At 37.6% G+C, this 22,683-nt stretch overlaps 2 protein-coding genes and 1 pseudogene across 2 annotated transcripts; all 3 read right to left on the bottom strand.

The window, feature by feature from the left end:
* Positions 1-331: 331 nt before the first annotated feature.
* Positions 332-5,485, bottom strand: ANTR2 (Major facilitator superfamily protein). Its single transcript, XM_021945114.2, has 11 exons — positions 5,184-5,485; positions 3,955-4,508; positions 3,706-3,813; positions 3,270-3,425; positions 2,629-2,844; positions 1,832-2,041; positions 1,503-1,640; positions 1,300-1,401; positions 1,113-1,178; positions 845-929; positions 332-726 (listed from the first exon to the last, which is right to left on the bottom strand). Exons 1-11 carry the CDS (start codon positions 5,236-5,238, stop codon positions 629-631), a joined length of 1,788 nt encoding a protein of 595 aa, XP_021800806.1. The 5' UTR covers positions 5,239-5,485; the 3' UTR covers positions 332-628.
* A 654-nt stretch (positions 5,486-6,139) lies between these two features.
* On the bottom strand, positions 6,140-8,127 carry ISI1 (binding protein). Its single transcript, XM_021945243.2, has 5 exons — positions 7,750-8,127; positions 7,464-7,669; positions 7,261-7,359; positions 7,102-7,175; positions 6,140-6,597 (listed from the first exon to the last, which is right to left on the bottom strand). Exons 1-5 carry the CDS (start codon positions 8,045-8,047, stop codon positions 6,372-6,374), a joined length of 903 nt encoding a protein of 300 aa, XP_021800935.1. The 5' UTR covers positions 8,048-8,127; the 3' UTR covers positions 6,140-6,371.
* Positions 8,128-10,162: 2,035 nt separating this feature from the next.
* LOC110744878 (receptor-like protein EIX2) lies at positions 10,163-13,400 on the bottom strand (annotated as a pseudogene).
* Positions 13,401-22,683: the final 9,283 nt, after the last annotated feature.

Raw genomic sequence — 22,683 nt, 5'->3', positions numbered from 1 at the left:
GAGGGGTGGGGTGGGGTGGGGATTAGTCTTATCTCCAATGGAGATAATGCACAGGTTGTAAACAGGTTTTTATTGTCAGAAGATGATGGATGGAAATGCCTAGTCCTACTTATATTGCATAACAGAATTTTTATTCTTAATTCTTTGTTTCTTTCTGATAATTAATATTTGAGTTATTAGGAAAACAATTATAGCTAGAATCTACATCACCTGAGCTACACATCAAATCTGTATACTACTACACAAATCTAAAGTTTGAAAGAAAATCTGATCACACACCAGCGCCGATACGGTGGAATGCGAGAAGCAATGTTACTGTGGAGAAATCCAGTAAGAAAGAACTTAGGTGGATGACATACTATTAGCATTGTATGGGCAAGGAAAAAGGTTCATGGGGTGCAAATTACCCATAGGTTCTCTACATTAGAGCCATACACTGAAACTAAAGAAGGGATTAACCTGTAAAAAGGGGGGTCTCAAGCCAACCCAGAGAGAGCCTCAGAAGTCGTTACAAAAACATTGATGGTGATATCTTAAAAACTAGTTCACTCAGCCGGAATTCCCTGTCATGCGTTCGCATTTCTTCCATGTCGTCATAGCTTTTATTCCTTCCCATTCTTGCACTTCTCTAATCGAGGATTTTCTCTCCGGTTGAAAATAGGTTCCAGATTAATGTGCCTACGAGGTACAATGCAACAGCCACCTTGAATACATCATCCCAAGAACCTGCAGATATTAAAGTATGGGAAGTCAACAAATTGAAGTTTAAGAAGTCAATACAAAACTGGAAACCGGAAACTGAAAACTGCAGAAGAGAATGATTTAATTGAAGTATTAATTGTACCTCTTTGGAGTATGTACCCGGTTGCAGCTGTACCAAAGACACCAGCAAGAACTCCTGCTGTGTTTGACAGCCCCAGCAATACTCCCTGTAATTGTATTATAAGTTTGATTGCACAGGGTTCAGATAATTTGATTACTTCTTCAGGTATGTTGTTGGTAAAGAATTGAAAGCACAAATAACCTTATAAAATGACAGATTAGAAATTGATTATAGAAAATGGTATATATAGTTCATCAACTAGCCATATGTTCAGAATATAGCAACTCACAGAATAGCGAGGTCCAATGTCTTGATGATTGGAGTAGAGACCAGATTGTGAGAATGCATCAGATCCCTGTGAGTAAGCAAGAGCGTATGAACAGATAACCCTACAAGTAATACTTACCAAACAACACATTTTAGAAGCATTGGAAATATATTCAAGCTCAGTCAAAGTAATAACAACTAGTTTTTACCTGACTGCATGCCATGCATAGTACTGCCATTGCAGGTGTCTTGACACGGCTCAGCTGAGAAAGAAAAAAGGCCGGTCCCAAAAACCCAATTGATTGCATGATCTGCAACAACAAACAAATTTGGAGGAAATCATTAGGAAAAGTAAAACAGGCAAGTCGGCACCTAAACCACATTCAATGCTTCAAGCAGTAATAGTCCTTGCCTTGCGAACTGTCGTCACAGAAAGACCTCTGCTGACAAGTGTATCTGCAATCCAGCCTCCTATATTTGCAAAAACAGCCATGGTCAACCATGGCAAGACACAGAGGAGTCCCGATTCAGTGAGGTTGAACTTCAAAACCTGAATATGCAAGATTAAAAATTAATCTTCTTCTGGTTAAAATTGTTGAATTGCACAAGGATAGGTAGAAAAAGTAGGATTTCATGTGAGACAGTACTTGAAGTTTCTGAATCCAAAGATTGCACAGAGATATGTAAGTGGGTGTTGTGTTGTGGGCATGTGGCTCATTTTTGGAGAAATCAATTCCTTACCTGATTGTAGTATGTAGGCATCCATGTCAATAGAATAAAGGTTCCCCAATTATGGCAAAAGTGGCAGATTATAAGAGCCCAAACAGGTGGTTTTGATAAAATTAGCTTCCAAGGAATGACGGTAACAGGTTCCTTAGATATGTTGCCACCCATGATAAATTCTTTTTCCTCTGTGCTTAGCTCTGGATCTTCTTTTGGTGAGCTATATGCCTGGGGATTCAACAAGCAAGAAAGAGCTTTTACAGTTAACGTTTATGGAACAGCATCTGAAGTGCAGCTTCAATCTGTTCATTCATATTTTCCATACACGTCACGTCTATATAAGAGTATATTTTTGTGGTGTCTGAAGAGTCACTAAGACGGATGGACATGAGAAACCACTGGTGTAACATTATATATGTTCACAAGACAAGTGACCTTATTAAGGATAATGCCCTATACTTTTACTTTAAATTGAAGATTCAGTAGTAGTTCATTCACACAATCCTGGAAATGAAAAGGACATAAGAATATCACACCCAAAGCCTTCAAAACAAGTCTAGTCAACAAACTTTCATAAAAAACAATTCTGAGTTAAAATTACATTGACCTAGAATCAAATATCATTGATTTTTTTAAAATTTTTTTTTTGCAAATGAGTGCATTATTGAATATTGCACAGCCCAAACAATAATACATACTAAAGATATGTAGATATATTCATTTTCTTCTCTTTACATAGTCTATCCTACCTAATCAAAAGTAGACAGGGTAATGCAAAGATTTCCAATGAAAAAACTAAGGAAGCAAGAGCATACTTTTTTCAGCCATAATGCAAACCAGATACTACCAAGAGAGCCAAATGAGTAAAACACCGACGGCCATTTAAACTTCTGGATCAGAATAGGAGAAAAAGCCAACCCAGTGACAGAACCAAGATACATGCCACTATATACTAGTGAAAGTGCTCTGCTTCTCTCTGACACTGGAATCCACTTAGATAGTATATTATTCATTGCAGGCATAGCAACACCCTGTGGAAAGAAAAAGAGAAATTTGTTCAGCAATGAGAACCCTTAATTGGATTGTCAATTCCTATTTCAGGAAGGAAGCGGATATACAATAGATCTCAAATGCGAAAAAACTTAGGAAGCTAAGCAAAAATTTGTATGTGCTAAGCTACAAAAGTGCATTGAGACAATTACTAACCAATGAACCTGCCATGCAAATACAAGCTCCTCATTCTTTTTCAATTTTTAGGTGGTATCAAAACCAATGTAGTTTTTAGGTTAATTATTTGCTCCTGTCTTGTTTCTGCTCTTTGCACGGTGTTTCAGTTGTAAAGTTAGCCAAGTCAATTCCTAAGCAAAAAGGTCCACTAGGAGAGTTTCAGATTTAAATTCAAATGCAGAATAGTAAAGGACCAGAGATCCAAGGCAAAGCATTTGAAAAGACAAACCTCACCAATCCCCATAAAAGCGCGCATAATAAGCAAAAAAGGAAGGCTGATTTTTGCTGCAATAGGTGTCAAAATTGTCGCTACTGACCACCAGATCACTCCGAAACCCAATACACGCTTCCCACCAATTTTATCTGCCCATATGCCTCCAAGAATCTATATGCAAGAGAAATCATAAAACTATTAGTCAGACAGGAGAATCAAGCGTGGAATTTCTAACATCATCTGGATAGGAAAATAGATATATGCATACATCAGATATGTAGCTTGAACACCAAATATATGGCCGAGCTAACTACTAAGAATGAAACAGTATCCTCTAAATGATACGAGGACAACCATGATCACATACCTGCTAATGTGCGCATAGAAGATTGAGAATGAAAGTGTAATTTATTTGAGTAAGGAAAAACGCATTAACTATACTGAGTCAAACCTGAGTAAGTAGGTAGCCCCAGAAAAAAGAGGACTGAATCAAGCCAACTGTTGCACTATCCCAGTTAAATTCCTGTGACATGGGAAGTATTGCAATGCTCATGTTTACCTACAATAAAAATTTAACATTGTTAGCTGATTGAGATATATCAGATGAACAAACGAAAACAATAGAAACATAATTTTCAAGTTTGCAATGCTTAGACCAATGAGAAATAAAAACAATGATTATAAATAGAAAAATACTCACACGATCCATGTTGCACAATAGAAATGCTGTAAAACAAAGGAGTACAATCACCCAGCGCTTGGGAAATTGCTCCCACCAAGAAGATACTTTAAGCCCATTTCCATCTGCCAAAACAGCTTCACTAGACCCCTCTATTGATGACAGTGAGTCCACCTCTGGTTTTGTTATGTCATTATCCTCCGACTTGTAATAAGCACAGGTCCTGTTAACCTTATCCAGCTTTCTTGATAGAATACAACTGCTAAATGAATGGTTTGAAGAAAGATAGTTTTTACATCTTCCTGTACTTCTTTGTTTAGTAATGATGCTTTGAGACCTTATACCAGATTGCAGAGACATTATTAGATAAAGGTGATCACCTTCATCATGCACCCTACCTGTTGGCTTCAGAATGTTTGCATCTGAAGAACTAATTGCACGCAGATAAGGGCGATACGAGTATTTAGATACAGAACCCCTTGGAGTACATAAAGTTTGGTAAAATGCTTTTCCCTGATTGTACAGACGCTCTCCTTTGCGATGCACAACAGCGTGGTTTGTTTGACATACTTTCCCTGCCAATATCAAAGAGTTACAGATAGTAACAAGGGAATCGCCTCAGAAGCATCAAATTGAAGATAGTAAGCTATGTTGATCAGCATTCCCAAATTGTCCATCTTTCCATCTATTTCCAATTCGACATATAAATTGTCTAAATTTCTTCGGCCGAATTAAGCTAGTCCTTAATGAACTCAGAAAGATAAAAGCATTCCCAAAATTGCTCAGTACATATATTCATACACACACACACACACACACACACACACACACATATATATATATATATACGTCTGTGAAACAAGAAACCAGTCTAATTTAGGTTGGGAAAAGTTTACATGCACTGAAATTTATTGCTGATTGGTGAATTGTTGAATTAAAGGTAGACTTGGCTTAAATTACTACATTCCCTGAAAAATTCAGCAGCAAAATCAACAATTTGCTACCGAAAATTTACCAACATAACCAGATTATGTACAGATAATGCAAAGCAGAAGAAGCAACATGCAACCAAATAAACAAATTCGTTAAGCTCACAAAAATGGAGATTCGAAAATATAATAATCAAATTCAAACCACATGCATGCATGAATTCCATTGAGAAGCTACAATTCACAAAACGCAACCAAAATCAAAATACCAAAAACTAATAAGAACAAAAACATCAGGATAAGGTAGTGAAGCAACAGTACCTGAGTCGATAAAAGAACCCAAATTCCGGTTCGAGATCAAACCGCCGATAGCCATTTTGCTCTGTATCTCTTGATTGAAGCTAAACTCAAACAAGTAACTGTTTCAGCTCAACAAGCTCTCACACCATTTCGGAATTCAGGGTCCAGCAACGAAAAAGCTGAAAGGCAAGGAGTGAAACGACAGTGTTTTCACGCTCTCTGTCTGTGCCTCGTTGCTTCTCAGTCGTTTTCACTCTCTTGAGCTTGAGAGGATAACCAGAAGCCTTTTTTTTCTCATACAAACATTGCTTCCAGATTTTTTATATTTAATATTTTTCTATTTTTTTATTATTATTTAAACAAGCGGGAAGAATCTGAGTGGGCGTTATACTCGAAGGAAGATGGGTCGAGAGGCTGACACGTGGCGTATCATCCTCGTGAAAGGAGGGGAAAAGGTCAAAGTTATCCAAATGCCCCTCCATGCAAGTCGGATATTCGGTTGCTTTTAGATGGGTCAAAGGATAATTAAAGAGCGAGAGTATGGGTAATTTCGGAAATTTCCAGAAATCTGGCCCTTAGTTTAAACCAAGCACCCTCTCAGAATTGCAAAAGTTGCTATTTGATTTTAACGAAACAAATTTTTTTGTTTTTCTTTTCTTTTAAAATTGTAATATTTTGTTATTTTATTGCGTTTATTTCTGTGTAAATTACACTCCGCATAATTTGTGGCCAACGTGGACTATTCGTACTCGACGTCACATGTCATAAAATAATCTCACCTCCTCTTATTAGTGATGCTAAGACTGTCGACATCTTGGTTAAGATGAAAGATAATTGTTTTTGTGTCACATAATTGTTTTTGTGTGTCACCGTAACACCACTACAACCTAATTGGATTTCAAAAGCGCCCCCGGATGCAATTCCGGCAAAGACAGAGAAGAAATTTTTCGAGATTTATTCGACTTCGAATACTATGATTATGCACATGAAAATGGTTTATAACTACAACAAGATTGTTGCTCTACGTTGTTCAAAATATATGAACACAGTTTCTTAACTCAATTTCTTAAACATTCTTGAACATCAGCCGTTGCAAACAAAGAACGACATACAAACAGGCAAATGGACAAAAACACGGCTACAGATTGTGATTTCATTGAAAAATAAAGGAGAATTGCCTAGGGTGCTTTCTAGTTTCTATGTTCAGATTCAGTACAGGTCCAAGGACTCTATCACGCGACGAGCTTGGATGTGAAGTGCGGTTAGTCTCTGCTCCGGATCAAGAGTTGAACCAAATTGACTGGCTGCCCATATCAAGGAAGCAGATTTCTCACCTAAAAGCCTCCTTATGTCTTCATGTACAGTTGCCAAGGGAGGCCTGTCCCTCCCATTTACATGCCCAATGAGCAGTAGCAAGAACTCTCCACATTTCAACCTAATCAGAAGCAAAAGATGTTGGCATTCAGTGTCCATTAGATTAGCAAAGAAAGGACCTCAGCCTAGGCAGACCAATATTCAGAAACCCTAACTCTAACTCATTTCTCGAAGAAGACCTCATTACTCATTTGACGAAAATGAAAATGAGCAACAGGACATAGCTCAACTAAGACTAGAATAAAAGAAAACATGGGATTTTTATCAAGACTCGTCTGATGCACAAGCCGAAAATGGCACTGCTAATGATAAAGATGCAAGGATTTGGAAGAACCAAGTAGCACAGACAGCAATCATGTGGCTACCATAAACCTATTGTTGCATAAACTTTTACATTTACCCGACAATTTATCAATGAAACTACTCATTTCCCAGAATTCACCCTTCGAAAAACCACACTCAGGACAGTGAAGGCACCATCTCAATATATAATGTTAGATTTTATGCAATAACGGAGGTTAACATAAGAAACCAATCAATCAATCAGCATAAATTGAACAAAAACCTGAGGTTCTCATCAACTTGCTTGTCTCTAATGAGCTCTGCAACTTCCTCAATACCATGAAACGCTTCAAAATCCTGAACATTACACAAAAACAATGAAATTGTAAAATCCCATCACCAATCAGAAACCAAGCACAACGAGATTGAAGCTTGAACCTACCATTTGATTAGCTGATGAATCCAACATTATTGCAATCAAAGCATCCAAGCAAGCGCTTTGCTCAATCACCCCTCGAGTTGGTAGTATATTCATCAACACCTACACAAACCCAATTACAAAAACAAAAACAAAAAACTTTCATATCTGAAATTCATAACTACTCCATAGATTTTGGTTGAGCTTTTAGCTACATGGGTACCTACCTGAATGGCCTTGTGCTGATGAGCCAAGACCGCGCTATCTGGATGAAGCAGACAACAGCCCTCCAAAACTCGAAGCGCAAGCGAAACCTCAGAGTCGCTTGCAGGGCTCGTGATCTTCAGAGGCTCGACCCCGAAAATGTGATCCAAATTTCGCACGATCTCATCCTCCGCATCTTTCAGCGAGTTTTGAAACAGAACCGGCACCACTGTTCACCATTTTCAAACAAATCAAAATCAATTTATCAGGAACTGAAAGCAAAAATTGAAATTTCTGATTTCGAATTACCTTGAAGCTCAGGGAGCGATTGGGTCTGAGAGAAGAGGTTGATGGTGGAATCGGACTCGGCGACTGATCGGAGGAACTTGAGGAGGCTGCGGAGGCCGCGGACTCGGAGGAAAGAGAACTCGGCGCGAACGTCGCGCAGGCCGCTCCGGAGCGCGAGGGTGACCTCGCGGTACACTCTCTGCGTGGTCAACGAGTTGACCAGATCGCTGACGGCGGTCGCGGGCTGGTTTGAATCGGATTCCGCCGAGGCCTTCGGTGTTGTCGTTCCCTCACTCCATAGCGGCTTCTTCAAGTACATCGCTCAGTCTTCACTCTGTCTCACTAACGAGAATTCTTCCTTTCTGTTGCTCTTTACCTCCAGAAACGTTGTGATAAAAAAGACGAAGCTTTTGGGCCTTTTGGCTCCGTAATACTAGGGGTGGGCACGGTACGGTATGATACGGTATTTAGCCCATACCGCTACCGATACCGGAAATTTAAATCGGTATGGTACGGTATGTGATTATCGTTTGTCAAAATTGTTACCGTACTGTACTGTGCCAAATCGGTATCGTTACTATTTCAGTACCAAAATAACACAACTAAAAAATGAACCAATTCAATATTCAACATATTCATTCACCAAAATAAGTGATGCCTAAGTTACAAATTCAAATATTCAACATATTCAATATCCAAATCCTAATCAACATATTCAATATCCAAATCAACCAAATCAATATTTATCCATCAACAGATTCATCAAATCCAAATGGTTAAAACTCATGCCTTATGGCTTACAAACCAAAATAGTTAAAATTATGGAGGAGAGTGAGGGTTTGGCTTTGGCGTTTGAGAGGCAAGTGAGAGACAACGAGAGAATGAAAATAAATAAATTATATTTCAGTACTATTCTGTACGGTACGGTATTGACCGGTACCAAATACTTGATACCGCTATCATACCATACTATATTGGTACGGTACGGTATGGTACGGTTCGGTTATGGTACGGTTTCGGTATTTTGGTTTTAGGAGAGGCCCTAGCCCTAGGTGTGAGTTCCAGCGGGCTTCAGTTGCCCGGGTAATTGGTGGGTCCCACGTAATTGGGCAGGCCCAAAAGCAAAACGAGCCCGAGCTGGTTTAGAACCTCAATTGAGTGTTATTCACAAGTTTAAGTTCTTATTGTGATACTGTGGTTGGTTGGTTTCTTTTTGCATTCTCTTCTCTTATAGGGAATTATACTCGTTCCAGCTATTAGAATTACTTTTAGAAATAACAAAATATGCTTGTAACATCTTATCTGCTAAGTCTTATAGGAACGAATGAAATTGGTAGTTCATAAACAGTCGCAAAAATTAGTGGATTTGATCCTAGTAAAGCCTTTGTTGCTACTTTATTTGTATGTGTTATCCTGCTAACAGTTTCTTCCACTTGCAGTTCATTGATGTTGGAACCATGGTTTCTCCAACAATTTTTGCCCCCCGTGGTATGTCTTATCTCATGAATGACATGCCTCAGGAAGCTCTGAACGATGCAATGCAATCTCAAGTAATTTCCCCGATATGGCACATTGCATCTTATCTTCAGGCTGCTGCCCTGTCTGCCCTTGGAATGGACAATGAAGCACAAGCAGCACTGAAGGAGGGTACTATGCTTGAAGCCAAAAGGAACTCTGCAGCTGGAAAGAAGTGAAAACCAAGGGTCTGGTACTGAATTTGACACTTCTCAGTTTGGCTCTCAGCACATATAGATGTTGCTCATAAGGTTTCGAACCACGAAAGTCAAAGCTTCACTCAGTTCCATGATATTAAGATTTTGGTCATTGTCCATTAAATGTTTGATTTGATTTCTTGTCCATTAAATGTTTCCAGTATATGAATTACTCTGGAAAAATGGAAAGAAAAAAAATGTTGTAAACAACAGTGGGAGGAAAAAAGCTTGTAATTTGTGTACAGAATACATCAAAGATTCCTGGTGTATTATTTCTGATGAAAAACAGAGGATACCTATTCATAATTGGCTTTCTGCAGAAAATAAAATTCATGGCAAACAATTGTTTGGAGAAGTCCTATTCAAAATTGCTTACAAACAAGACACACTAACAAATTATTTACCAAGGAAAATTCCCACTACATAATTGCTTAGAAACAAAGATACAGTAACAAATCCTTATTAATATTAATACAAACAAAGCCAATCATTTAAACCAATACTAGAAAACTTGTGCAGATATATCATTGCTTCCATGGCAACTATGCACTCTTCAAGTCAACTGACGCATGGAGGTTGCCTCCGACTCTGAAGATGCTGGAGCTAAAGCTACAAGCAAACAAGCACCCATAAGTTTTGATGAAAACCAAATTAAACAAAAATAGCTTAACTCCATATGTTTTGTTTAAAAACAGAAGATTCATGTACTTACAGCTTAGCTATTCAGCATATCCTTGACTTGCCGCTTGATCAAAGCTACTCAGAGTAGCCTACTCTCACATAAAGCCAATCATTTAAACCATTCAGGAACTTGAAGTATGCGTATCTCCATGACCTCTTGAATATCAAAGTGCCGCAAATTCCCCAAAATCCAGCTGCAAACCCAACCCCCATACTGATGTAAAATCCCAGTGTTACAAGCTCATCATTATCATCCTCTTGATTGCTCAAGTCAGTTTGCACATGTTGAGCAGCACACATCTTCTTAAGTGGAGGTCCACAGAGTTGAGGATTTCCAGCATAAACAGAGGGATCAAAGCTTTGGAGCTGAGTCCCGATTGGAATTTCGCCAGATAAGTTGTTAAATGACAAGTCCAAGAAACCAAGACGATCTATCCTGGAAAGGCTTGTTGGAATTCGTCCTTCTATCTGGTTTCTTGATAAATCAAGGACATCCAGTGACTGCAAGTTTCCAATCTCTGGAGTTATTTGACCTGTTAATTGGTTTCTCGATAGGTTTAAAGAAACCAACCCAACAAGATGAGTGATTTCACTTGGAATCTCTCCTGTCAATCTATTGCTTGACAAATCAATTATCTTCACAAGCCCCAAAGTGTTTTTGTATGATTGCATTCTTCCTTTCCATATGAAGGTTGCATTATCCTCATATTGACCTTCATCACTATCATAAGAAATATCATAAGAATTTGAAATAGGTGCTGCGGCGGGAAGATGTTCGATGTCCAGACTTGGATTTCCTTTCTGAGCCAGAGTAGTTAAATTGTTGAGGCATTTGGGTATGCTTCCAGAGATGTTGTTCATGGAGAAATCCAAAATTTGAATGTCTGTTAGATGGCAAATTTGTGTGGGCAAGCTTCCATTGAAGTGATTAGACGAAAGCATCAGGATAACCAAATAATTTAAGCTAACCCCTAACCATTTAGGTATGGGTCCGGATAATTTATTATCCCCAACATCAATGAGTACTAAACTCGTGCAATTCTTCAACGACGAAGGCAATTGTCCCACAAATCTATTGCTTCTCAATTTGAGTGTTTCAATCTGAAATACGGAGCCCATTGTTGTAGGAATTTTCCCGGATAAAGCATTATAACTCAAATCAAGCATGACTAGATTTTCCAAATGTGTCAAGCAATCTGGAACTTGTCCAGAAACATTATTGCTTGAGAGGTCAAGAAAGAATAAACCAATAGCTGCACTTGAACACAAGAACGAAATTGACCCTGAAAGTTTATTATAAGAGAGATCCAGATATGAGGCTGTTGATAGAACTGAGGGGATTGGACCTTCCAACTTGTTCGAACTCAGATGTAGTTCAGGGGAATGTGAAAATTCCAATGTCAAATCTGCAAATGTACCTCTAATTTGGTTGCTTGTGAGATTCATAAATATCACATTATGACATGAACTCCAAAACCAACTTGGAAGAATGTCGGAAATTCCGACATCAGAAATATCAAGGTATGAGAATTTTTTTTGAGTTTTAAGCCACTCTGGGAAACCCGGACCAATCTTGCAAGACCGCAAAATTATACGGTCCAGTTGGAAAGGTGGAATCCAATCAGCATGGATGTCTAAAACTAGTGAGTTATAAGAGTTTTGAGAAGACAGATCCAAAACCTGTAATTTGGAGAGTTTTGAGAAATGAGTTTCTGAAATCACTCCTTCCAAAGAATTCATGTGAAAATCAATAGTATTGAGCTTCGACATTCGCCCTATACTTTCAGGTATCCCTCCGCTTAATTGATTGTTATAAAGATGCAAGATTTCCAAAGATGAAAGGTTTGTAAGATCAGGTAATGACCCTGCAAGATCATTCGAAGAGAGAACCAAAACCCGTAATTTGAAGAGTTTTGAGAAATGAGTTCCTGAAATTACTCCGCTGAATTTATTGTCATTTAGACACAAGACTTCCAAAGATGAAAGGTTTGTAAGATCAGGTAATGACCCTGCAAGACCATTCCAAGAGAGATCCAAAATCTCCAATGAGTTTTGAGCACATGTAGAGAATAATATTTGAACAAACTTAGCAAGTTGTCCACTCACATTCAGACGATTCGTTGCAAGATCCAATGATTGCAAACTACATAATCTGGAAAAAGAATGCGGGTCCCCTCCTTCAAGTTGGTTGTCCAAGAGATTAAGATGCGCCAGAGAGCTCATGTTTCCCAAAACATCAGGAATTGAACCAGCTAGAAGGTTATTAGAGAGGTCAAGATCAACAAGGCTGGTATTATAGTTGGACAACCATAGAAATATTGAAGAAGTACTCAATTGGTTGGAAGAAAGGTCAACGCTAGCAAGAGATTTAGAAGAGTTTATGTAAGAAAGAGTGGAAAGAATTGGAGAAGGAAGATCACACTCCCATAGTGTCAAGTTTGTTAGTTCAGGAAGCTTATTAATGGCTTCCGGCCAATCGAAAACATTGCTGAGATTCAACCAACTCAAGTCCAAATATCTTAATGACGAAAGAAGAGGAAGCCAATCAAGATTTTCTGCATTTGTAAAGTCATTTAAACTCAAGTCCAGATGCTGCAAGTTCGTAAGATTTCCGACCTGACTTGGAAACTTGCCTCCAAAAAGAGTGTTAGACATATCAAGGTATCTTAAATTGGATAGAGAACCAATGAAATCTGGAAATTGTCTCCCATTGAAACTAATCCCACGAAGGTCCAAATGGTGTAAATGCTGCAACTCAATCAGTTCAGGACTAATCATCTTACCTTCCAATAAAGAATTATCCCATGAATGTGCGCCCACAACTTTGTATGAAAGGTCAAGTTGAAGAACATGACCTGTTTGGTTGCTACAAGAGACTCCTATCCATCTGCAACAATCTTGTTTCTGGGCTTCTGAACTCCATGAAGAGAGGAGATCGGACTTATCCACCAGGCCACGTTTGAATGCAAGGAGTGCTTGCCTTTCCTTCTCTATGCACCTCCCAGTCACATTAGCATCCCTGTGGTTGCGACTAACTTCTCCGCCTTGGACGCACTGTAGCAAAAGCAGCGCAATTGCAAGAAAGAGTTTCAAACACATCCCGTGACCCTGCATGTTAATAGATTCAAATGCGAGATCAACACGATTCAATTAAGAGGCACAACTATTTAGCATTTATGAATGCAATATTAGGTCGAAGATGTAGGGGGAAAAAAACGAAGTCTTTCATGACTGGAACTGACTCGAAGTCTTTTAACCCTGTTGCTGTTTGCTTTCCTAGAACGATAAAGCATGATAAGTGGCTTGATTTTTCTCTGTCGGTGGCCGAAATTTTAGAAAACACATGAAAAGGTAGAAAAGTGGCTCTTGGGGAGCGAAGTCTTCCCTTGACTTGACATGGTGATTAAATTGTAGAAAATATTTGCATATAGTTGTCATCTATACTACCGTAATAAAGGTTACAGAAATACAAGCTACTTGTTAGTTGTTAGGAGTCTATAAAAGAAGAGATTACAGTATCCTCATTTTAGATAATCTGCTTCTGTATTCATTTTGTGCATGTGATTGTCACTGAACTTCTCAGTTGCATATGTTCTGTTGCAACTGTCTGTTGAGTTTCTTGCCACTTTTATCTTGTATGCAAACTACTGTTACTGAAACATTTTCATTTCTCCCGTTCCACTGCAGCTCTCCTTTCAAATGTGGACTGACCAAATGCAGGAAACATTAGATTCAAAGAAAAAGGGGGATTCTGCTTTTAAGCATAAGGACTTTAGAACCACAATTGAGTGTTATTCACAGGTTAAGTTCTTATTGTGGTGCTGTGGTTTCTTTTTGCATTCTCTTCTCTTGTAGGGAAATTATACTCATTCCAGCTATTAGAATTACTTTCAGAAATAACAAAATATGCTTGTAACATCTTATCTGCTAAGTCTTATAGGAATGAGTGAAATTGGTAGTTCATAAACAGTCGCAAAATTATTGAATTTGATCCTAGTAAAGCCTTTGTTGTTACTTTATTTGTATGTGTTATCCTGCTAACAGTTTCTTCCGATTCAGTTCATTGATGTTGGAACCATGGTTTCTCCAACAATTTTTGCCCGGCGTGGTAAATTGCTATGTCTGCCATATTATTATTGGGATGGCTATCTTTACAGTATGTGTCCTTTGTACTCTTTCTTACTATTGTTCTAATAAAATTTTATCTCCTTTTATAAGATTAAAAAAAACAACAACATAGTAAGCTATATCGTCTATGTATCATATTTGAATTGAGGACTAAATGCTTTATTGTGTAATTTGTGCATTTCAAATTTTCAATGAGATTTTGACTTGAAAATTCTATCAAAGGAAAGTGCCCCATATTTATCTATATATATAAAGGCGAAGATATATAATAGTGAAACATTCAAAATACTAAAATTTGCTCTTGATTAAAGAATTTATCAAGCATTGAAATTTTTCAATAAATAAGAATATAATAATAAATTAATATTTTTTCATATTAAAAAAAATTAAATTAAATCCAAATCAGAATAAGAACATGGGTCTTAATTCAAAATCAAAATAATAAATTTTATTTATTATGTCGTAGTGTAAGTATTGATGACTTGATTTTAAAGACTTGGACTCTTTATTTCCACCAAAAGCACATTTAAATAAAAAAAGAATTGGGATTTTATAATGCAAAACATAAGTGTGTCTTTTGCCAAACTTTGTACCCAACTACTCTTTTTTCCAGTCCACCGAGACTTATCTTTTTGAAAAGTGATTATGAAGTGGGATGCAATAATTTTTGACATATCATTGTAACATGTTTCACATATTCACATTATCTTTTTGAAGTCATTATCTTTTTAGCTGGTATGCTAAAAAGAAGAGGATGCACTAATTTTTGGCATATCCTTGTAACGTGTTTCACATATTCACACATACATTTATTCAACACAAAACATGAAAAATGATTGCATATATCATTCATCTGCTACTTGTACAAATGATTGCAAGTACCCATAAATTGACTTGAGACTTAAGTAATTGACTAAATTTTGAAAGTCTTTAATTTGTAGTCCCCTACCAACCAATCTCTGGTTCTTTCTCATTTTCTCTCTCTCTCTCCCTCCCAACCTCTCTCTTATTCCCCTTTGAAGTTGCAGATCTCCATCCCCTTCGAAGTCACAAATCTCCATACGGTTGCACTGAGCCATGGTTGGTAGTGGTTGAGCTATCTAATGGTTCGATTGGGTTTTGGTTCAATTGGGTTTGAATGTGTGAATGTGATCAGTGGACAAGATTTTGAGACATAAAAATAAGAAAAAGTGATGAATAGCTGAAGATTCAAGTTAATATCAGGCACAATTGTTACTTGTACCCTAAATGCCAAAACGAAGATAGACACTCTAAAAAACGACACAATGTATACATATGTTGCTAGTACTGTATAAATTGGTAAGACGACTGAATAAAACTGAGGGTCATTTTTATAGGGGTTTTAAGGTATTTTGAGTTTACAATCCCTTAAACTCGTAGTTACCAACCTCAAAGTTAGGGAGATGGAGCCACTACCTATGGAAATAACCCTTGAGTTTAATTCATCTTGATTGTGTGGGAGGGAGTTATAAGCTGAATGTAATGTAGTTACAGCTATTTTCTGGTCTGTTGAGAATAAATGGAGATGATACACTCTCACTTATTTAACAAAGGTTTTAAATGGTTTGTTCTTCATTCAAATGTGAGCTAGAAAACCGCCAAATCATAAACAAAAGAATATGAGAAAGCACATTCTTGGACTATCATATTAAATCATATGCTCAATGATGATTGCTATATGTGATGCAAAAACTGTGGTGGCCAATATGATATGTGGATGGAACATTCTTGTTTGATTTGGTCTATGGTTTTCTATGCTCTTCTCTTTTGATTCATACTTTTCTTGCACGGTACTAAATCATAGATGTAAATCATTCATCAAGAAAAATCATTAGGAATTAATGCTTGGAGCATGTCACCATCTATACTTATACTTACCACAATGTAAAGTGGAACTTGAAAATAGCATAGGAAGCCAAAGGGAAAGATCAAATACCCAAATTTAATGATTTTTTTTTTTTTTTTTAACAAACACAAACTTATTAATACAAAAAGAAGGCATATAGAAGTAGGATGGATGAGAAAATCCACGATATCCAGAAAAACACCCTGAAGCAAAGAACACATATTACTTTTTTTTTTTCTGGGTGAAAAAACACATATTACATTCAAATTAAAACTCTCCACAATCTGCCAGCAATACTTTGATAAAGAATACTTTTGTCACGCCCAGAATTTCCAACAACAATTAACCTCCTTAGTTAATACAAACTAACTAATTCGGGCACGCGAAGCTCGGAACTGTAAATTTCTACAAGTGTGACTCCAAAGCTGTAGGTTTCACTTTTATCTGTAAATTTACTAGATCGGAAGTACTCTAAATCCATGTACCCAAAAGTTCCTTGTACTTCTATGGTTAACTGAGTTTTGTCCTGATTTTGAAGTCCCAAAGTCGGATACTTTAGCACTGTAGTTATGGTCTAGAAGAATGTTAGAAGACTTGAAGATGGGGGATTGAAGCTGCAGAGTGCATATATGATACTGCTCCAGCAACTTCACAGGCGATCTTGAAGTGATGTTCCCATGAAAGTGATGGTGTTTCAATGTGCTTCTGCTGGATACAGTATCGCCGTGCGGCTATACTGTATAAACAGAAATTTTAAAAGTATAACAGTAGAGCCGCGCGGCTATACTCTATAAATAGAAAAATTTCCCGTAAAGCCGGGCAGCTATACTGTACAAATAGAATTTTAGAGTATAGCCGCCCGTCTATTCTATAAATATAAAATTTTCAAGTAAAGCCGCACGGCTATACCCCATAAACAGAAACTTTTCAAGTAAAGCCGTTATACTCCCTAAATATAATATATTAACAGTATACCCGTAAAAATTTTAACAGTATAGCCGCGCGGCAGCAGATCCAGCACGAGCATATGTAAAATCAATATGACCATATGTAAGTTAATGTGAACCTACATTTTAGTTCCAGCGGCAGCAGATCCAGCACAAGCATATGTAAAATCAATATGACCATATGTAAGTTAATGTGAACCTACATTTTAGTTCCAGCGGCAGCAGATCCAGCACGAGCATATGTAAAATCAATGATCCGTAGCAAAGAAATTAGATCGGTGATTACAATAAGTTCTTAGGTTAAGAATGCACATAATGGTGGAGTTAGTCAGCCACTCGAGGACAACTAAGCACTAACAATGATGCACCTTTTATTCTGACCTTGTTTTTATACATATGTATCATTATAGAATACATGTAAATGAGAATGTATTTTCCATGTCGCATCTTATTTTCTATTTCTCATTTTACATGATTGTGTTTGTGCTCATAGGCAGATACATTATTTCCAAATTGACAAAAGATAGGCTTCATATTACATACCTCTCTGGAGTGCTTCAAATCTGCTTCATGATCTACTGAGCAGTTTTCAGGGGAAGTTTCTTCATAAGAACTGGTATTAGTACAAACAGAATTATTCAATTTGGTTATCAAGGAGCAGCTATTTTCCACGGGCAGTGATTTCCTCTGTATATTAGACTCATCCATATCTTTTTTTCATTTTTTCCTTTGGTAGAAAGTAATCAATGGGGTGGTCAAATTGTTTCACGCAAGCTGAATCACCACCTAATTTATCTAACTTATTTCTAGAGAATGAATCAGTGTCTTCTAAGTTTGATGTATTCAATCTTGGCGAGCTACCATCACATTCAGAGCTGCTGCTGCTGATGATGATTTTTATCTTACAAAATCAGCAGTAATTACAGCGGAATTCATCACCAATTGAGAAACTAACCTCCCTCCAACCAATGCTTCAGCATTAGCATTTGAAGATGAGCCTACTTTCTTGCCACTAGACTTATTCCCATATGCATCCCTTTGGGAAGGAACCTCATCAAGACTTGTTGGAACGGTTTTAATTGGTATTTGTCTTGTGCCAGATACTTCAATGTGTTTGTTTTCCTTATGGGGCTTATCTAGGCATTGGAGATGATATGACTGAAGGCATTTTCCACAGTGCTTCAGGTTACCCCCAACACAGTACACAAAACATACATGGCATACCTGCAAGAAAAAGAGGCAGGTGAGACAGAATATAGCAATTAAATTATCTACATAAAGATGATTGACATACAACATTTATCCCTATGAAACAAACTAAAAAAAGTGAACAGGTTCCAACTTTCTAAAATCTCACCGCAGAATTTCTATTGTAATGTTCTAATGAACGCTTATCAATGAAATGAACTTGCAAGTCTGGTGGTTTGCTTAAAGAAGTATCATCGGGAGCAACAAAAAGTGAATTACGGCACTCATGTCCTTGATTGCCGCTTTCGCTTATACGTTAGCAACACTTTGCTTCCTGACATTTAAGCTTTCAAAAAGAAACCTTGCTGCAATTCCAAACACTTGGACCGCATTTTTCACATGAAATTTGTATTTATTCCACTATGTTCAGTCTCATTTCAACACAGAAAAACCTACATATGTTAAGGAAGAATATCCAATTAACTAAACAGCAAGTCATGACTCATATAGTTAATACAGTTATGAGTAGCAACATAATGATAGTTGAAGGGCAAAAGACGGATTTCGACTACTCTGAAATAGTGAATCACTATTACGAGGACTGCGGCAAACAAAAATTGTACTAGCATTCTCCATCTAAAACACAAGCGGTCGCTAGCGGCTAGGCGGTCGCTAGGCAGTCTCTAGGCGGGCGCTAGGCGGCTAGGCGGCTAGGCGGTCTTTAGGCGGTCGCTAGGTGGCTAGGTGGGTGCTAGGCGGCTAGGCGGTCGCTAGGCAGTCTCTAGGCGGGCGCTAGGCGGCTAGGCGGTCTTTAGGCGGTTGCTAGGTGGCTAGGCGGGTGCTAGGCGGCTAGGCAGTCGCTAGGCAGTCTCTAGGCGGGCGCTAGGCGGCTAGGCGGTCTTTAGGCGGTCGCTAGGTGGCTAGGCGGGTGCTAAGCGGCTAGGCGGTGGCTAGGCGGCTAGGTAGTAGCTAGGCGGGCGCCTAGGTAGGTTGGGTCTTTTTTTGGTGCTGAACCCGGAGGACGAAGCAGTGACGGCGAGAGAAAGTTCCGTCCTCTGCGAGTGCAAGCTTTGTGTATATTTAAAGAGTATAGCCGCTCGGCTATACTTTTCAAATATTCGAATGTAATTAGAAAGTATAGCCGTGCGGCTGTACGTTTATAATTTCTAGTTATAGAGTCGAGCCTTGCGGCTATAATGCTAAAATATTGTATTTAAAGCTGATCGGCTATACTGTTAACATATTATATTTAGAGAGTATAGCCGCGTGGCTATACTGTTATAATTTCTATTTATGCATGTATTAAAATAAATAAAAGGTGTGATACGAATAATAAGATCCAGGAAATAAATTATTCTTCTTCATCTTTTTTTTCCTGCTTGGATCAACAAAAACTGTGGGTGTTTGTCATTCTTAAAATGCTCCAGTCCTTCAAACTTGCGAGCAAGTTCAACCTATTCAACATGTAATAAGTGGTTAACAGTGAAAGCAGAGCATAACACTCCTTACATGATTTACATTGAAGAATTATAAATAAAAAAATTGAAACTAGTTCATCTTGCTATGATAAACCACATTGGTGGTTGCTCTATAAGAATTTAAATGTCAAAAAAAAGATTTTATCCTTTCAGATTATATTTAATATCGCATCCGTTTCAAATTATACCCACATGGTCCTTATAATCCATTTACCTGACACCTTAAGGATCTTCAAAAACTATCCCAACAAGTTCACACATTTCCCAATTGCCACTCACACAGCTAGTATAATTTCGGATGATCATATTCTTAACTACGCTGCTTAATAGTAACCTATTTCCATTGTATCTTTAATTATTATTATTATTATTTCCCTTTTAGAAAGCCACTGTTTCTATTTTAGACGTGTAAAATCAAACTTCTAATGATTACTGCATCAATACAGATCCTAGTTTTTTAGTACAGTAGTATATTTATTTTTCACTTAAGTCATGATCTGTTGATAAATTTTATCTTTTTGAACCAGAGCAATATCATTAACTCCAAAACTAAAAACAATATAAGAGAAAAGAAATGGCACATATACTCCAAAGGAAACGTATCATACAAAAGAAGATGGAATATAAACTTATACCAATTTTGAGTTCTTGTTGCTGTGTCCTTTCGAGAATGAACGAATACCTTTTGCATGTTAACCTTGCCTGACTGAGTCAACAACCTGGCAGAAAAAATATCAATCAGTTAAATAATCATTCAAATACATACATTACACAAAGGAGAGCCTAAGGAAAAAGAAACCTTCTTGTAGCATATACCATTCTGCAGTTCAATACGCGGGCTGTAAAATTCTACTCACTAAAACATCGGCGATAACTAGAATCAAACAAGAAGAGTCCTGCTTCTGGATTCACTCTTAGAAACTGTAATTTAAATAGTATAGCCTTTTAAATATTAATGTTTAAAATTCTAAAGTGTATTTTTAGGAATTTGTGTGTAGGATTCTTTTCTGAAAACGAGTTTGAGAGAAGAAATGAATGGGGTGTAACTGGTAGGAAAATAGAGCAAAAATACAGATAAAATAGTTCACAAAAACAATAACCTCAGTCTCATTCATGTGGCGTCTCAACATTTCATTGTATGTTTCAACACTTGAGCATTGAATATAAAAGTGGCTTGCAATTCGACCAATTTCTGTACAATAGAAGTTGCTACTTTTCTCATCAAAGCGCATCATTTTTGCTTTGTCCAGGGCACGTGCAGCATCTGCTATGAGAGCTCTTTGCTTTAAACTCAAGGAAGGATGCAAAATGCAGAAAGGACGCTCTGATACCACTTGATGCAGTTCAAGTATGAACTCGCAGAGCTTGTTACTATTTTTTTCCTTGTGGGTTTCCTTACTACTCTGCACCTTGTTTCTTACTTGTTTTGCACTTTAAAGTATGTTGATAATCTCGTTGGCTAAAAATGTATGTGAATAATTTCACAATCTACTGTCTACTAGATCCCTCCACTAGTTTATGAATCTTTGAGGTAATTTATTTCATTAAAAGTAAACTAAAGTCATAATTACATTTAATATGGAGAAAGAGTACCAGAAGATGCCTTCTGCCATTACTCAGACTTTTTTTTTTGTTAATTTCTTGCTGAAGATATAGAGATACATGGTCATTTCAGAATCCTCATGGTGGTTTTGGATTATTAAGCATATCTTATTACATGGGCTTCTTCTTGTTCTAGCAATAGTATGCTGATAATATTGCAGAAGCCTCAGGAATATGATTTGATGTGGTAGAAATAGACCAGCTTGACCAAATGAGAATACAGTATGCTGATTATTTGCTGATATGCTCTACGTTTTACTTGTTTGGCAGATTGGGGACCGAAGGTTGATGTTGTTGTTTTTTGTTTTCTGGACCTTGCTTCAAATTATGAACCCCCAGATTCACTTGCGGAGTGGCTTGAAGTGTTAATTATGTAGTCAATTAATGTGTTAATTATGTAGTCAATTAATGTTTGGTAGCCTACAATGTTTGGTAGCCTACAATGTTTGGAGGCTTGACTAGGTTGGTAGCCTACAATGTTTGGTAGCCTACAATGTTTGTAGGCTTGACCTTGGGAATTCCAAGTTGCCTAACTTTGGGGGCTTGCCTAACATTGTGGGCTTGATTACTTGTATATATATGTGTTGATTGTAAGTAATGAAACATAAGTGAAAATCAGAAAATATTCTACAACTCTCATTCTCTCTACACTTTCCACTCTCTACTCTCAATATTCTCTATGTTTTAGCATGGTATCAGAGCCTATGGCTAATCCTTAAGATCCTCTATCAAATTGAGAGTCGTTGGCGTTTTTTTCATGTTGCTGTAAATTCTCTTGTTTCTGTTAAATTTCCTCTCTTTATTTGTATGGGCAATAAGTCCCTTGGCCACGATGGCCTAATTTGTTTCCTATGGGCAGTACGTCTCTTGATCACCATGATTTCTTTTTTATTTGGTTGGGATTTCACTGCACTGGTGTTCAGAACGTCGCATGAACTTGATGCACCTTTTTGTCGTTTTGTTGTTTTGTTCCCCTATTGGATAACTAGGCTACTCCAGGTTTCTCACTGGATATGAAAAAATTTCTTAGGTGCATCATGGGGGTGCTGGGACAACTGCTGCTGGTCTGAAAGCTGCGGTAACTGATAATGCTATATTCTTGGGGAGTCTTACATTTGTAAATGATTCAGTTACTCATTTGGCTCATATTCTGTGTTCTTTTTAGTGTCAACCACAATTGTACCATTCTTTTGGGACCAGCCATTTTGGGGGGAGAGGGTGCATGCCAGAGGAGTAGGTCCTGCACCCATTCCAGCTGCTGAATTCTCGCTTGAAAAGTTGGTCGATGCCATACGCTTCATGTTAGATCCAAAGGTATTTACAATTTTCGTTTTAAACTATCAAGTGATTTA

Source organism: Prunus avium, chromosome 2 (genome assembly GCF_965620075.1).
Source record: "Prunus avium chromosome 2, drPruAviu1.hap1.1, whole genome shotgun sequence".
Taxonomy (NCBI): Eukaryota; Viridiplantae; Streptophyta; class Magnoliopsida; order Rosales; family Rosaceae; genus Prunus; species Prunus avium.
This window is presented reverse-complemented; position numbering and strand designations above follow the sequence as displayed.

Bases quoted from the DNA above. Each gene is read 5' to 3' on its own strand.
- ANTR2 (XM_021945114.2), bottom strand. From the start codon at position 5,238: ATGGCTATCGGCGGTTTGATCTCGAACCGGAATTTGGGTTCTTTTATC. The intron at 2,042-2,628 runs GTATGCTCTTGC...TTGAATCCCCAG, and splicing joins TTGCATTATGGCTGAAAAAA to GCATATAGCTCACCAAAAGA. The intron at 930-1,112 runs GTGAGTTGCTAT...ATACAATTACAG, and splicing joins ACATTGGACCTCGCTATTCT to GGAGTATTGCTGGGGCTGTC.
- ISI1 (XM_021945243.2), bottom strand. From the start codon at position 8,047: ATGTACTTGAAGAAGCCGCTATGGAGTGAGGGAACGACAACACCGAAG. The intron at 7,360-7,463 runs GTAGGTACCCAT...GGGTTTGTGTAG, and splicing joins ATCAGCACAAGGCCATTCAG to GTGTTGATGAATATACTACC. The intron at 6,598-7,101 runs GTTTTTGTTCAA...GCTTCTGATTAG, and splicing joins CAAGTTGATGAGAACCTCAG to GTTGAAATGTGGAGAGTTCT.